The sequence below is a fragment of the Elephas maximus genome, chromosome 5 (genome assembly GCF_024166365.1).
Source record: "Elephas maximus indicus isolate mEleMax1 chromosome 5, mEleMax1 primary haplotype, whole genome shotgun sequence".
Lineage (NCBI taxonomy): Eukaryota > Metazoa > Chordata > Mammalia > Proboscidea > Elephantidae > Elephas > Elephas maximus.
In genome coordinates, this window is record NC_064823.1 from 45,697,037 (window position 1) to 45,714,084 (window position 17,048).

The 17,048-nt window shown below is 38.1% G+C and overlaps 1 protein-coding gene across 4 annotated transcripts in view; it reads right to left on the reverse strand.

Annotated features, from left to right (window-relative positions):
- The window catches only part of NPNT (nephronectin), an 81,977-nt gene that overhangs the window by 46,246 nt on the left and 18,683 nt on the right, over window positions 1-17,048 (reverse strand). For 2 of the 4 annotated variants that reach the window (XM_049885578.1, XM_049885580.1), the window contains exon 3: window positions 15,057-15,107. The exons of the other annotated variants lie outside the window; for them this stretch is intronic. In XM_049885578.1, the coding sequence (XP_049741535.1) occupies window positions 15,057-15,107 (51 nt within the window). The remainder of the gene's footprint in view (window positions 1-15,056; window positions 15,108-17,048) is intronic. 4 annotated transcript variants of the gene reach the window in all.

Sequence of the window (17,048 nt, forward strand, 5' to 3'; positions counted from 1 at the left end):
GAGGCCTAGGGCCAGAGAGAGGTGTGCCTGCAAGCATAGCTGAAAAGAGGCTGTCTCGATGGAGGAACTGTATCCTGAGTGTTCCTGAGCCTTAATTGTAACTATTAACTTCCCTAATAAACCCTATAATCATGAGTATTGTCTGTGAGTTCTGTGTGGCCATTGCAATGAATTATCAAACCCAGGAGAGAAGTAGACAGTGCTGTGGGAGGGATGGCTGGTGTCAGAATTGGTAAAAATGGCAGAGAGAGGAGGCATGTCTGACCCCCACCTCATAGGAATCAACCTTAGGCTGTTGATTTTGATTCTCTCTCCCTCTTGTGACGTTAGAGATCAGACACTGCCCCCATCCCATTTTTTACAGTTGGCGTCAGAAGTGGGATTCTTTGCAATGGCTCCAGACTCATGAAAGCATAAGACTTTGTAAGAGAAGAATGAAGGAGCTTGGGAAATGAAACTTTTGATTCTTGGATGGTTGCTTTGGTTGTCCTTGCCTGTAATGGCTGAAGGGAGGGTATGCTGCAGCTGAAGGGAGAAAAGCCCCATCTGGAGTGGCCTGGGGCAAAAAAACAAGCTAGATAAGCAGGATGATTGATAGGGACCCAGGATGTTCTGGTTCCATTCAGAGGCCCAAGGCTGTATACATATGAATGGGAAGATAGTTAAGGCGTGGAACTAGAACGTTTTAAAAGATGCAACTGGAATGTTTTAAAAGGGTTACGTGTTTATCTAAATATAATATGGATATTGAATGTTTCTCTCACCTAGTACTCTAAAGGAGATCTATATGGTAGAAAGGAATATTGGGTATTAAAGATTACAGGGAGTGTGTAACTCCATGCCTTCAGCCAATACTGGACTGGATATGCTAAAAGGGGAACTAGAATTTGCCCAAGGGAAACACAGGCTGTCTGAATGCAGTAGCCCTATATGGGGAGGGGGTTTAGGTTGAAAACCTGAGTCCCACCACGATTTGCATTTGAAAAGGTTATGCAGAACCTCCCGAACTGGAGACAAGACCTTCAGAAGGAAAAAAAAAAGGGACTGTTTCACTCTCTGACTTTCAAGCAAGCAGTTTGCTGTCAGATGCTTGAGGCAGGAAAAGTCAGAGCCCATCAAAAGGAACCAACCCCCTTACAGGACTGGAAATTGAAGGGAGCCGGGGAGCAGACAACTTGGTCTACTTGCTGTGGTGGCCACCTGGGTCCATGCAATGACTGGAGGTGAGGGAAGTGCAGCAATGAAGAGACTGGCTGAGTTTGGACATGTTCCAACAACGTCAACAATGACATCGAGTTTTGATGCCCTTGACACTTGTTCATTCCCACATTAGCTCTTGCTGTTCTCCAGTCAGGGATGTGATCCCCATTTCCTCTCCGACAATTCTCAAACATTGTTTCCTTCAAAACGTTAACACTCCAGTGAAACATGTGCATGCTACTCTTGTTTTCTATGTGTTCTCACTGACTCTCAGTAGCCCTTGCCTCACCTGGTATTCCACGAGTCTGATTTGCCAATTTTACTTTCTAGGCCTTTCTTGCTTGTTTGCTTGTCACCCTAAACTGGATCCTGCCCTCCTTCTGGTCCTTACTGCTGCCCAGTAGGTTTTAGGAGGAGCAGAGAGTAAATGGTAGAGAAATGTACTTGGAAAACATTTGAAGTCTGATTTTAGACATGTCATCTAATTCAAAGAGAAGTAATATTGTGCAGGTCTGCAAAAAGAAATTAACTATTCAGGAGGGGCTTACAATATTACTCTTCAATCGATTATATATCTGATAGATGGTTTATATGAAGTTTTAAAAACAGGGCCTAGAAACAACTCTTTATAACTCCAGGCCCTAAAAACAAATAAAATTTTTAAGTGTTTAAAAAAAAAAAAGATGTTCTATAAATCTTACTGTAAAATCGGAATACACCCTAAATGAATCAAGCATTGCTGAGACACCCAGAGTGCTGTATTTAAAAAGAAAAAGCGAACACCTAAAATAATTAAATCCAAGTCAAATCATTTAACACCCCATCCCAAGAATTTTTAGACTTTGAAAATATCTCTTAAAAATAAAAATAAAGTAACTGGGAAAATACCACTTAAAAACATGAAAAAACTTATTTAGGAGAAGCACATTATGAAACAATTAAACTTCAGGCTCCCAGTCTGTACTGCCATTTGAACCCCCTGACCAAATTAATGATCATTCATTTATAGTGCTTTTAGGTGCTTTACAGAACAAAAGTTTTTATTGTCCCCCTTCTCTTTGTTGTTTGTTCTCAGTGGAGTGCCTAATCTTGGGCACATCAAATGTACACATACCAAGAGGTCAAGACTGTTAATGTTTCTTACATGTTTATGGAGTCAGTATTTTAAAACAAACTGCTATTTGCACTCTGAAAATCAACTAAAGTAACCAACCACACTTAGATCAGCCAACAGCTATTAAACGTGATAGAGTTTTTATAATCTTTTTTTTTTTTTCTTATTGTTACAAAAAAGAAAACCCTTTGGAAAATGCTGAACGACAACAGCACTTTGTTGTATGATTTTCCTGGCATTACGTCTGGAATTGAATTCAACAACATGTACTGAACATTTGGTATATACAAAGTACTATACCAGGCAAATCTGGTAGGATGAGAGAGTCACAGAGGATATGAAAAATTAATTGTGAAACTATATCAGCCCAATCATGATAAGGGCTATGAGGGAGAGATAAAGAAAGGGGGGAGAGTGTGTAATAACTGACCGCAGGTCCCAGAAAGGCCTCATGTATGAACTGTGATCTGAGGAACGCCCTAGAGGTAAGAGGCAGAGACAATGAGGGTGGGAGACAAAAGCCTTTCAGAAATGAGCAAAAATGGGGTGGGGGGGGTGACAAAAGAATGAGTGTGCTAGTGTGTTATTGGGGCTTCTGTGTAAAGTGCTCATAACAACAATTGAGACTGAGAGAAAGGCCAGGACCAGATCATAAAAGGCCAGTAGAAACTGCTGGATACTTAGGCATTTTTGTTTCCCTTCTTTACAAAACAATTTTTTTTTTTAAGTGGAGAATGAGTTAGCAATGGAAAACTACTTTTTCTACCCTCTCTGGTAGACACAGGTCTCATGTGACTAAATTTTGGCCGATGGTATGTAAGCAGAATATACTCGGTTGAACAGTGTCCTCCAAAAATTCATGTCCACCCAGGAGCTGTAAATGTGACCTTATTTGGAAATAGTCTCTTTGTAGATGTAATCACGCTAAGATGAGGTCATACTGAATTAGGGTGGGCCCTAAATCCACTATGACTGGTGTCCTTATAGAAAGAGGGAAATGTGAACACAGAGACACAGACACGCAGGCACACAGGGGAGAAGGTCATGTGAAGATGGAAGCAGAGTATGAAAGGATGCATCTATGACCAAGGAAGGTGAAGGACTGCCAGCAGCCACCAGAAGCTAGAAGGGGCAAGGAAGGGTTTTTCCCTTAAGCCTTTGAAGGAAGATGGCCCTGCTGACACTTTGATTTTGAACTTCTAGTACCCAGAACAGTGAAACAACAAACTTCTGTTGTTTTGAGCCACCCAGTTTGTGATACATTGTTGTAGCAGCCTTGGAAACTAATATACAGAAGTTTCTGGGTGAAGTTTTTCGATTGCTACTTAAAAAGGAGGCCTTCGTATGTCTTCTGATCTGGAATGTGCAAGTAATGGCTGAAGCTTCAGTAGCCACTTTATGAGCAAGAAGTGATTTGAAAATGGAAGGAGGGTGGAGCAAAAAGTCACAATATTAATACTAAACTGCCATCCTAGCAATTTAGCACTGTTCTTAGTGTCATTACTACTTGCAGCCAAACATAATTACTAGCTGACTGCCCTTGAAGTGGAATCTGGACTTTAGTCTGTGTTTAATATCAAAGTGATATTGCTGAAAGGTTTTCTTAGATAGAAGCATTATGAGTAGATTCTAACATAGAAATACAGCTTGTCAAAGTTATTTTATATCTACCATATAGTCATGGGAGTATATAAAGAACTTCACTTCTACATCTAAGAAATTTCTTGGAATCAGTAAATGCTTTAAATGCAGCCCTGGGTATGGTAAAAATTAAATGCATTATCATCATTAAGTCATTCAGCATCAGTAACCCATACAAGAAAGCACACGCCTACACTGAGACAAGAGAAACATGATTTCCAGCTTTCTTGTAAGTTGGTCCACCTTCTGGTAGCCCATTCCACTGTAATGTGAGCTCTCAGAGGCCGGCACAAACCAGCCTTTACAACCTCCATTACTCTGTGGATAGTTGGTCAGCAAACAAATGGGTAAGTGGTCTGTTTTCAGAGATCCAGTTCACATCGGTCGTCTAAAAACAGAAGAAATAGATGATGCACGTGCTGTAGAGGAACAAGGCACCTAATGGTGCTACAGGTTAATCAGAAAGAGCAGAATTGCCTCTTTGACCTTCATGCAGAAGAAAGAAAAGAAGTTTGCGCCTTTCTTGATGATTCAATATCCTCTGTATCCACAGTTTGGCATTTCAGTAAATAAAAGCCAGTGAGGGTCACAACTTGTAAACGAATGACAGATTTTTTTAATAAAATGGTTGCCAGAATTAAGCCCAAAGGGGTAATTCACGCCCACAAAATTTGCCCTCTAACATTCCCGCAGCATAACATCCCAAAATGTCCTTAAAGTAACCTCTAAGTCGTCGTTTTAACTAGAAAAAAGGAACAAGTCTCAACTAGCAAGTATAAAGCACTTTAGTGTCATACATCTGAACCTCTTCTGTATGCCTGCAATCTAAAATTTTATTTTTAAAAGTTGTAACTGATGGAGCAGTGGTTCTGAGAGCTGGACAATGTTTTCTGAGTGAGTTATCAAAGGAGTTGGGGAAAATTAGTTCTCTATAATGCCTCTTATGTAAGCTAATCACAATGAGAGTCAAGTGCCAACATTTAAAAAATAAAGATAAGTTCAGATGCCCAAGCAGACTGTGGCTCTAGAATGTGAAAAGGAAAAAACCAACCCAGCCTCAGGTGTTGTTAATAACTTGAGAAAGATTTTCTTAATGCAAATAAGATTGTGTTTGGAGCCCTAAGAATCACGTGTAATTTTTGCTACCTACATCGTGTTGTAGGTATGTCTGGTTATTCTGACATGGCACCACTAAAAGGGAGACAAAAGCCTTCTCCTCCAGGGTGTGTGGCTTAGAAACAAAGAGACATTGAAGCAGATAAAGGCAGGGCAGAAGAATGAATGCATAGATACAAAATTGGGAAATTTCAGAGAGCTTTCAGTACAAGTAGAGAGCTTCACAGAACTCAGGTATTATGGACCACCTCATTTGAAGAGAACAGGAGAATATAACAAGAAATATCACCATGATGATTGTTTTTTTCAAAGAACATTTGGCCTTGGAAGAAGGAAAGTTGCTGAAAGAATAATGAAACAACTCACTCTGTATTAATGAGACCTGGAAGGAACATAGGTAGAATTTCATAAGTCTTCACTGGAAAGTACCTGGAGTCATTGCATATCACAAGTAGAACAAAACTTAGAGGAAAGAATTTTAATGTCCAAGATCTCCAACTTTCATAATACCCTGGATTCTAGTTGTCAGATAGAAAGGAATTATCCTATGTTCAAATCTAAATTCCTGTAGCAGTAAAAAACAAAATAAAAGTGTCTCTCTGATTGTCATCACTATAAAATACTACCTATTAAATGCTCTCATGAATACAGAACTCAAAACCATTTCATATGACTGACGAGATTTACTCTCACAATACCCATATAAGGCAGGCGAGCGGCAGGAATTATCCCTGATTTTACCAGCAGACAAGAGAAAGCAAAGAAGGTTAAGTGACTTGACCAATTCAATGAAAATTTCTTATCCAAGTCCCATGCTCAATCCTCTAGTTCCTCAGCTTGTCAGAAAAAGACCAGAAAAACCAGTGTTTTGAGTAGATTTGGGAGGGAGAGAGTGAGATTATAGTAAAACACTAAACAGGAAAGGACGGGAGGAGTATGGAATGTCAACAGTGATTAAAGGCATGAAGGTATTTAAATTACATTTTCAATAAGAAAAAGCTGCAATTAAGAACACAATCTATAATTGAAAAAAATCAAAGTAACCTTGCCAAAACGTTTTAAAATAAATCTCTTTGTTGCCTGTTCTGTACGAAGGCCAGATTATGAACCATTAATGAACTATAGGATTGTTGTCTCTTCTGAGGTATTGCTACATCGAGGAGTTATTATTTTGCTTCAGGGCTCACATTTTATCTGATATTATTGTCATTAAGAACTTACCTCACCATAAAGTAAAGCCAAATACTGTCAGTCAATCAATTGGTAATTTACAGCATAAAGTTAAAATAAATAACGGTTTCTGGTCCGTAGAGTGTCTGACAATAATTTACTGTGTTTTTGTCTTTGGGAGGATCAGACTCAGATAAATTCTCAAGTATCTATTTTATCTGTCATTACTTAACTATTAATTCCTGAAGTAGTGCAAGGAAAACAAGCAATTGCATTTGCATCTGTGCATCTCAAGCCAACTATTATTTATCACAATTAAGCACAATACCTTTCCACTTAAAACAAACCTTCCTCTGAACAGTTTTGTCATTTATCATTTACTTGCAATTTGAACTTTCTGTTTTCATTGCAATACAAAAGTGGAATTTAGATTAATTGACTGATAAGTATTACTATTTATTTGGAAGTGCAAAGTAATGTTTATTTCTAAAGTAGGATAACAGTAGCAAAGAGCATACCTAGTCCCAGATCTTTGTTTATAAATACCATTCCCCAATGAGAAGAGTCAGGGCCGGGGCAAGGAGGCTGGAGTATTTTGCCTTGGCAAAAAACAAGGAGATAGGCAAAGAATGATGGGAACATGTGAAAAAGACATAGGAGCTGACATGGAGGAGCTCCCACTGGCGAAATCTGGGGCAATTTGAGCATCAAGAAGAAGAATAATAGCAATTGATAAAAATGAATTTAAAAAATCAGTGGGTCCAAAGTGATTGAGGAACGGAGGGGCAGAGCTTGTTTTTAAGAAGAATGCCAACTAACATGTAGAAGGAATAATAGAATTTGAAAAGCAGCATTTTGCAACCATCACTGAAACATTTGGTTTGAGCAAAGATTATCCATAAACGTTAAAACTTTCACTGGGTGAAACTTTGTTGGAAAACTGGATATTCAAGCAATCTCAATGTACCACCTCACAGATTACTTACAAATTACAAAGAGAAGAAGGTGTGTCTTCAGTAGAAAAACCTATTGGATTTATCCAAGTCACCAAATTTAGCGTCACCAATCATGGAACAAACTGACATTACGTGTAATGGGAATACTGTAATGTACCATCGCGTGAAATTCTTGCAAAAAAAGGCTGAACCTGAATCTAATGAGGAGGAACCCACAGATAAATTAAGACTATGGGACATTCTACCAAGCAACTGGCCTAGACTCTTCAAAAATGTCACTCTCCAGAAGCAAAAAAAAAAATTAGAATTTATTCTACATTAAAGAGAAGACCAAAGAGATATGTCAACTAAATTCAATATCTACTGTTAATTGGATCTATGTCAAAAAGAAAAAAACTACAAAACCCATTTTGGGACAACGGGGTAAATTTAAATATGGACTGTTTACTATACAAAGCTATTGTAACAATGTTAATTTTATGCAGTTTGTAAATAAATGTCCTGTTCTTAGGAGATATATGAAGTACTCAGACATAAAGTGCCATTATATCTGCAACTTTCTTGCAAATAGTTCAGTAAAGTGTATGTGTATATATATACACACACACACACACCAGTGTATGTGTGTGTGTGTATATATATGTGTCGATTCCGACTCATAGCGACCCTATAGGACAGAATAGAACTTAGAGTTTCCATAGAGTTTCCAAGGAGGGCCTGGTGGATTCAAACTGCCAACCTTTTGGTTAGCAGCCATAGCTCTTAACCACTATGCCACCAGGGCTTCCACATATATACACGTGTGTGTGTATATATATATATATATACACACACACACGCACACAAAGAAAGCAAATGTGTAAAATGTTAACAATTGTAGATTTGTAGATAAAGAGTATGTGGACATATTCTCTTCCTATTCTTTCAACTCTTCTGTGGATTTGAAAATTTAAAAAACAGGAAAAATTTATAAACTCAAATGAGTATGCATACCTTGACAACCATTATTATTTAACGTGTGAGCAGTTGTTTACTTATCAAAACACTTCAGACAAGGGGGTGAGAGCACAAATACTGGGGTTAGAGCCCCAGCTCCACCACTTAGGAAATGTGTGGTCTATGCACATTACCCAGCTGCTCTGTGCTCTCAAATGGAAATCATAGGTTGAACCCTAAGAAGTTGCCAACATTGCCATTTTTTACTTAAAAAATGGTAAATCCACATGGTTCATACCTACCTGTAGGGATACTAGGAGGATTAAATGAGAAAATCCAAATAAAGCACTTAGAACTGTGCCCATCTCATAGTAAGAACTCAATAAAATGCTGGTGGTGATGAGGGTTATAAGGATGGCAGAGGAGAAGCCTCAGTGTCCAAGGCACTCTACTAACAACTGGGGATAAAAAGATGAACAAGAGACCAAGTCCTCATCCTCTAGTAGGTAAGTCTAATAAGGAGAGACAGAAGTAAGCAAAGAGGTTTTAATAACAGATGTATGTAAAGGATACAGAAGACGACGTGATCAATTACATAGGTTCAGAAGAGTTAGAAAAAGCTTTAGAGAGGAAGCAGTGCTAACAAAATATCTTCCAAAAAAAAAGAAAATTTACAAGTCACCTGATTTTAAAATGTAAGAATTCATCAGGAGACAATGGAACACATTACAGAGTTTCCTTTAGTTGAAGATTATCACATTTGTTTTAGCTGAAGATATGTTGCTCTAACTTTGAGCAGGCTTAGTCAGCAACCATCACAAAAGGCCAAAAAAATCAATGTAACCATCATCACCTCTTTCAGCACCCCAAATCCCTATGTTTTAAGGAGTCCTTTTTTTAATTTATAATGAGTTGAGCCATGAATAAGGGAGAAGGTTAAACAATATAATGAACATAATTGATCCCAGAACTGTGCATGTGAGCCCAAATCAAACCAAACCCACTGTTGTTGAGGTGATTACGACTCATAGCAACCTTACAGGACAGAGTAGAACTGCCCCGTAGGGTTTCCTAGGCTGAAATTTTTACAGAAGCAGACTGCAGCAAAACAGTTGGTGGGTTCGAACCACTGACCTCTCGGTCAGCAGCCAAGCGCTTTAACCACTGCGCCACCAGGGCTCCTCAATACATGTTCAGATTGTTGAAATGTCAAATGTTTTGTTACATATATATTTACCACAATTAAAAAAAAAAAAGGAATCAACTTTATGCCTGTGCATAGACATATGATGAGGCATTTGTCTGCTTGGCCTTCTGGCTCTTTTTTTAAAGGAAAACATTAATTATTCCAAATTTATCTGATGGAGAGCTTTATACAAAATTTTGGAAACAACCTAAACGTTCATCAATTTTAAAAAAAACCCAGTACCATCGAGTTGATTCCGACTCATAGTGACCCTATAGTACAGAATAGAACTGCCCAACAGAGTTTCCAAGGAGCGCCTGGTGGATTCAAACTGCCAACCTCTTGGTTAGCAGTCATAGCACTTAACCACTACGCCACCAGGGTTTCCGTTCATCAATAAGGGATTGGTTAAATAAGAGATGGCACAATGGTCTTCCTGCCTTCAGTATTGTGACACTTGAATCCAGGCCTGAACTGCCATTGGAGGGATCATGCAAACCCACTCATTCATTGGCTCCCCAACATGTTTAGTTAGATCATCACACTAGTTCAAACTCCTGATACACCATTCAGCACCACATTTCATGATTTGCCTCTTGCCTATTTCACAAACCTTATCTCCAATCATTCCCACAAACGAACCAGAAAATAACACACTCTCTAATACCTCCCCACTACTACATGGAATGCCACTCTTCCCCTTGTCAGCTGGACTCATATCTAGACATGCTTCAATACTCAGCTTAAACTTTACCATCTCCAAGACTGCCTTTAGCCCCTTTTACTGAGTTTGTGGTCTTCCCCAGTGCATGCCTCCGTCATAAATTATAGATATGTTCATATTACTTATATACATACATCACACTATATAGTCATAGATATTTTTCTTATCTAGCTCCCCCACTGCACTGTTAGCTCTTTAAATACACAGTTCCTGCTTTGAAATAGCTTACAGTCTCCTGGCAAAGACAGACATGACAGGTGTACAAGGTACAAAGGAATACAGAAGGAATTTCTCCGCAGGGAGGTGGGAGTAGGAAAGATGTCAGGAAAGGCTTTGAAGAGAAAGTGTGAGCTGAATCTAAAAGGCTGGAACTCACCACGGGGATGGGTGAGGGCTTTTCCTTGAAATGAGCAACATAAGCAAAGCCAAAAAGGTATGAAGCAGCAGAGGGTATTTAGAAATGCAATGACAGCCCACTGTAACTAAGCCTGTACTAAAACAAACAAACAAAATAGTTTTTCAAAGATAAGAGAGTTGCCAAGTCTAAAGAGCCTTGTACTCAAAAAACTGGAACTGTATCCCCAGTTGCAAACCATCAATGGATTTTAAGTAGGAGATGACACAATCAGATGACATTTTGTTTTCATGCATGTAAGTCGATTTCTTTTTAGAACCTCAATCAAGAGTGAAGATCTAAGATAAGTAATCAGGTTGTAAGACAGGCAAATAAATTAAGTGCATTCATTTCATTAGTAAATTGTCTTTCCTGAAGTGCCTGGTCCTCACACATTCAGAAGTGTACTGAACTGAACTGGAATAAGCATTGCAAAGCTATTATACTGGATATAATGATGTATAAGACAGCTCCCTCCTTCAAGACACTAACAGTCCAGCAGAACAAATGATACAGGTTCACTGATAACCACAATATAGGGTAAAATGGATAGACTCCCTGCAAGTGTTAACAATTAAATGTACAGAAGGGAGAGAAGAATTCCTGCTAAAAAAAACTCAGGAAGGTCTAGGCAGAAAGTGGCATTTGAGCTGGGGCTTGAGTCAGGGCTGAGTTTCAACGTGTTGAGCTAGGAGGAAATTCAAATTTAAAAAAGTAAGTGTGATCATTCAGTCCCAACAATGAGTTGCTTTCAGTAGAATATTTGCTTAGAATTAGAACTGAAAATGACATAAAACAGGGGAAAAAGTCAGCCAAATGGGGAAAAAGATAAAGTTTATATTGGATAGTTTTTTTCAGCCCTTGATATAAATGCATGTTGAATTATTCATTTCTTTCAATCATAGACCAACATGGTAACCTGGAATTTTTTTCAAGAATTTAAAATGATTAGATAACCTTGCAGCACACTTGCAACGTTCTACCTATCCCACATTTTTCTTATACTGTTTCAAGTGGATCCTCCATAGAGGTGGTAGTCAGGACAATGATCAGTGCTGACTGAAGTTGATGAAAGGGAAGGAAGGTTTGAGTGGGAGGGTGGTGGTGAGATCATCAGATCATAGCCTGTGCCCTGCTTAGATCTCACCCCTGAGCTGCAGATTCCAGAATACAAGCACAAATCAAACATCTCCACTTGAAAGTCTCACAAGCACTTTAAACATACATGCCGAAAAGGAGTCATTATCTACACCCTCTCCTGTGTTCTCTGGCTCACTGAGTAACATACCAGACACCTGGGAGTCATCACTGATTCCTCCATCTTTCTCACTCCCCACGATCATCACCACCACCACAGGCACCACTTGGTTGAATGAACCAGTTACTGAAATATGTGCACTGAAAGTATTTTGTCATTTGATCCTCCTTAAAGCCCTATGAGATAAGATGTTTATCTACATTTTACAAAAAAAAGGAAACTAAAGCTCAGGTTAGGTAAGTTTGTCTAAAACACAGCTCACTACAGCAGCCAGGTGTAAACGTCTGCCAAGCCCATGCTCCCCACCACTGCCCTACACTATATGCTGGTCCAGCCTTTCCTTTTTAGTATCTTTCAATTCCTGTTCTCTCTGTTCCACAATTACTTTAAAAAAAAAAAAAAAAGCCTAATTTCCCACCAGATTTTACTGTAACAGTCTCTAGTCCTGAGCCTCAAATGTCTATTCTCCATACCGCCAATGATTAAAATGTTCAAAAACTGGCCCCAGAACCTTTAATGCCTCTAAGTCCCAGGCATTCAGCTCTGGAGGAAATGAGTTCCCTGGTGAAATGGAGCATGCTAAGCAGCTCCAGGCCACCTATTCCTTGCAGCACTGCAGAGTTACTGATTGTTCAAGAAAAGACTGAAATTGCAAACAATTTATAAAAATGTTAGAACACTCTGTGAGCAAAACCATATTCACCTGTAAACTACATCTGACCCATCAGGACCGGATTATAAACTCTTTAAATACATTGTTGGTGGTGGTGGTGGTGTGGGGTGCCATGGAGTCAGTTCCAGCTCACAGCGGCCCTATGGGACAGAGTAGAACTACCCACAGGGTTTTTCTTGGCTGTAATCTTTAAGGAAGCAGGTCACCAGGTCTTTCTCCAGTGGAGCCTCTAATGGGTTTAAATCACCAACCTTTTGGTTAGCAGCCCAGAGCTAACATAATACAATGAAATACGATGCATTGTATTATGTAATTTGATTGTGTAATTTTCCTGCTTCAAATATTTACAATGGTCCTCCGTAATTTTCAGATAAAAGCTGACCTATTTATTTCATGTAACATCAAAGGCCTTCCATGAGTCAGTCCATTCCTACTTCTCCCACCACACCTCTCTTGAGAGGCCCTTCAAACATATACCCCACTGCTGAACTGAGGCTCTTGCGTTTCCCAGAATGTGCCCCTTCGCTCTCACTTCTGAGGTTTTAATTCTCTTTTCTGTCTTCCCAGGCTGCCTTCACTTGATTTACTTATCCCTCAGGATTTGGCTGGACCATCATGACTCCATCGCTCTTGGTCTGGGATATGTCACTCTCAGATATGCTGCCCCAGTGTCCTATACCGAAACACACTTGTATGAAAACACACCTCATCACCACCGTCATGATCTGTGGGCCTTAAACACTGACAGTGATACTAATGCCCAGAGCTTCATCTTATTGTGATGATATCCACAGCGCTAGGTCCAGGACCAGGCAGATAATAACGCTCAATAAATATTGGTCAAATGAATGAATCAACTGGTAACCACTGCATGCATGGAGTCTTCCCTTATTCTCCCCAGCAGGAAACAGTTCTTCCCCTAACTCCCTCAATTCTTTTGCCCTAACTTTTTCATATCTTAGATTCATGAAAGGAATAACAGCCAACTATCTTATCAAATTGAGCTCTTTGCCAGCAAGGGTCCATGTTTTAGTAATTCTTGTATCTCTCCCAGAAGTTAACTTAGCTCCTTATCCCTAGTTGTAAGCTCTCAAATGTCTGTTAAATAAATCACAAACTAAAAACAAACAAATCCTTTGCCATTGAGCGAATTTCAACCCTACAGGACACAGCAGAACTGCCGCACAGGGTGTCCAAGGAGCAGCTGGTGGATTTGAACTGCCGACCTTTTGGTTAGCAGCCCAGCTCTTAACCATTGTACCACCAGGGCTCCAAATAAATCATAGTAGCTCTAAATGCTGAAGTTCTACAATTCAGTTCTATTTCCTTCCAATTCCTTTTCCACCTGCAAACACTGCTGAGCAAACAAAACTGTAATCCACTCTGAGTTTCACAGAGGAATATTACTTATTAGTGAAGTCGAGGCAGAATGGTTCAGAAACACAGAGAGGGATCCAGTGGAAATTTTATTTCAGAAATATATAATTTGAGAACTTTTCTACTTTCAATTGCTTATTTGCAGAGGATATATTTCCATGGATACATTTATTAAATGCTATAATAATTTTTTAATTTTTTTATACTATCTATACTATATATTCTATGATAGACTCTAGTGAAACACTGCTCAGAGTTCTCCATTTGCATTCTATTATATTATCACACATTAACAACAAGAAGTTTTTATCAAGAACTGTTCTGCACAGGGCACTCTAGTTCAGGCCAGCAACGATCTTGCAAAGTAGGTTCAAGGATTAGGAAACTGTAGCTCAGAAATGTTAAATAAAATGTTTAATATCTCATAGCTGATAGGTCACAGGAACAGGTCCCGAATCCAGGTGTGCTGGTGACAATGCGCACATTCTGTTCGTTCCTTGGTGTTGCCTCCATGACCTCAGCCACACCTCTGCTAGTCAGTCTTCTATCTGCTCATAATTATAAGATACCTGTGCTTTGATTTTATAAGTCTGCCTGAACAAAGGAATTCCTTAACTTCTATTTCCAGCACAATATATGTTGTTTCCAAATGTTTTTACTAAAATCCTACCATAAAAAGATTTTCTATGACATGAGATAGTATCTTCCATCAGTCAGTTTTAAACTACATTGGCTTTTTGGCATAAATTCCACAAAACATTAGAATATCACGTATTTCACCCAAAATTTCCATGAACATTTTATGCACCAAAGTGATGGCATGAATACCCAAAGGTGCTATTATAACATCTTGTATATCTTACCCAATAAAAGTATTTCTTACCTGAATTGTTCCACGGAGAATTAATGAATATGAGATACAATTCCCTCAGGTTAATCATAGTCTGGTGTTAGTAATTTCATTTGGTGGATTTTGTTTTTTATGTTTGCTTCTTTAAGTAATAAACATATAAACTGTCCTTTAGATTAGGGTAGAGGTCAATTTATTAGAATCATAAAACAGGAGAAAGAAATCATAAACTGAAAGGGAAAAGTTTACTGTAATAACTAAATTAAAACTGACTTAGTATAATTATGAAGAGAATAAGCAAATGTTTAAGGAATATAGTTTCCGCCTCCCCCCCAAAAAAGCAACTGAAAAACATAACAAATGTTAAGTTTTATTTAATGCTTTCAAAGTTATTATTGAGAAGTTATGCCTTTCCAGACATAGATTAGCCAAAATTATTTCAAGAAATATGTTCATCTAACCTTTGAGCTGGCACCTTATCCTGGCTATTCTCTGCCTTAAGACGTAGAAAGCTGCAAAACAAATGTCCAAAAAAAGAAATTCCAGATCTTTTCTCTGTAACCAGGCTGGACTTGGGTATTTATCAACTTGTTACATTCCCGGAGACTTACACACATTCAACTTTCAGTGCTTTTCTGAAACAAAAAAAAAATCTAGGACATGTTTAAAATAGTAATATTTTAGTCACCATTTTGTTATTAAAAAACATTTTGTAACAAAAATATTAACCAATAATTGAAGTTATGCTATTCTTCTGTAATCCAAATTCTAAATTAAAATACTCCAGACCTTTTGTGACACTGCACCTTCCAATCCAATTTTTCACTTTCAGAATATTAACTTTTGGTTCCTAGAGACAGTATCCTTTTATTTAAATTAGTGTTGGACAAAACATCTGAAAAAAAAAATGTAAAACTTTAAATCCATTAGTTAGCAAGGCTGGTAATTTTTAGATTGATACGTCTTTACTTACCTGTTTCTGACAGGCTGTATGTTCTTTTTTTCTCCGATTTTGGGGAGGAAATATTAAGGGTTTTTTGGTTTTTGTTTTACCTTCCCTTCCGTGGCATTTTCTTCTTGCATGGCTGCTTTGGTTGTCAATAGCAACAAGAATTACCGTGAAAGCTCAGCCATTTCATTTGAAGATACATAAATAACCCAGTTTGATGAAAGTAATGGAAAGAAACTTGAAACATTACTGATAATGGTCAGTGTTCAGACCAGCCTAGAGGTTCTAGAGATAAGAGAAATGATGATTTTATTACTTCTCTTCCGGATTAAAGCCTTTCCTCTTTAAAATTTACACTTTAAATTTTGATGTGTATATCTGCTCCTATAATTTAAAGTTAATCAAATGAGGCCTTTTGGGGGTAATAGCAGAAGAAAAAAGAAAAGTTCTTAGTCCAATTTGATTCAATCAAAGCAATAATTTGAATTAGTGATCCAGAATGATTGCTCTGTATTTTTACAGGCGTACATTATATCTGCTTGTCACGTTAGTTAGATTTATAACAAATTAGTGTTTTGTTTTGTTGTTGTTAATTTTAAAAGAACTCACCATGTCTTGATGTAGACACATTTCTTAAAATAGGATAATGGAATATATCAGGTACAATCTAAGCAAAAAGCTGAAAATAAATCAAAGCATAAGTAACAAATTACATTCTGGATCACATATTAAGAAAAATTATGACTATGGTTATGCATGAGAAGGAAAAATATAAAAGGATACCATTTCTTTAGTGTTCCTTAATAGCCAATTTTGAATAATTTAACAGGAGAAATATTTGAAATGCTTTTAACCCAAAGGTAACACAACTCAACAAAGAATAGCAAACATCATTATTTTCTAACTAGCTGTATTAGTGCCCAAGCAGCCAAGCAGTTCTGTATAGTTTGTTTTCTTCTTATAATATCTCAAACATGGGTCACATTTTTTGCACTAAATGTAATATAGCCTTAAATTTTATCATCTCAACATGTATACCTCTTAAATAAAACCTCTAGCATAAAATTTTAGCCAATAACCCACACCAAGTGAAATTTGCATTTTCAAAACTATACAAAACTGCATTTTAAATGAAAGCAAGGTTAAACCTGGAAGCGATGATTTCCAAGAAGTTTCTGGGGCCTATTTGCCATTGACGCGTGAAGAAACTTTCATAGGCAACCATTGCAATTGCTGTGAAAGTTACCAAAGATAAATGCCCTACATGCATCTTTTGTGGAATATAAACCCCACTAAAATCTCACATACTTTGGACATGTTATCAGGAGGGATCTGTCCCTGGAGAAAGACATCATGCTTGGTAAAGTAGAGGGTCAATGAAAAAGGGGAAGACCCTCAACAAGATGGTCTGACACTGTGGCTGAAACAATGGACTCAAGCATAACAATGATTGCGAAGACGGCACAGGAGCAGGCAGTGTTTCATTCTGTTGTACACAGGGTTG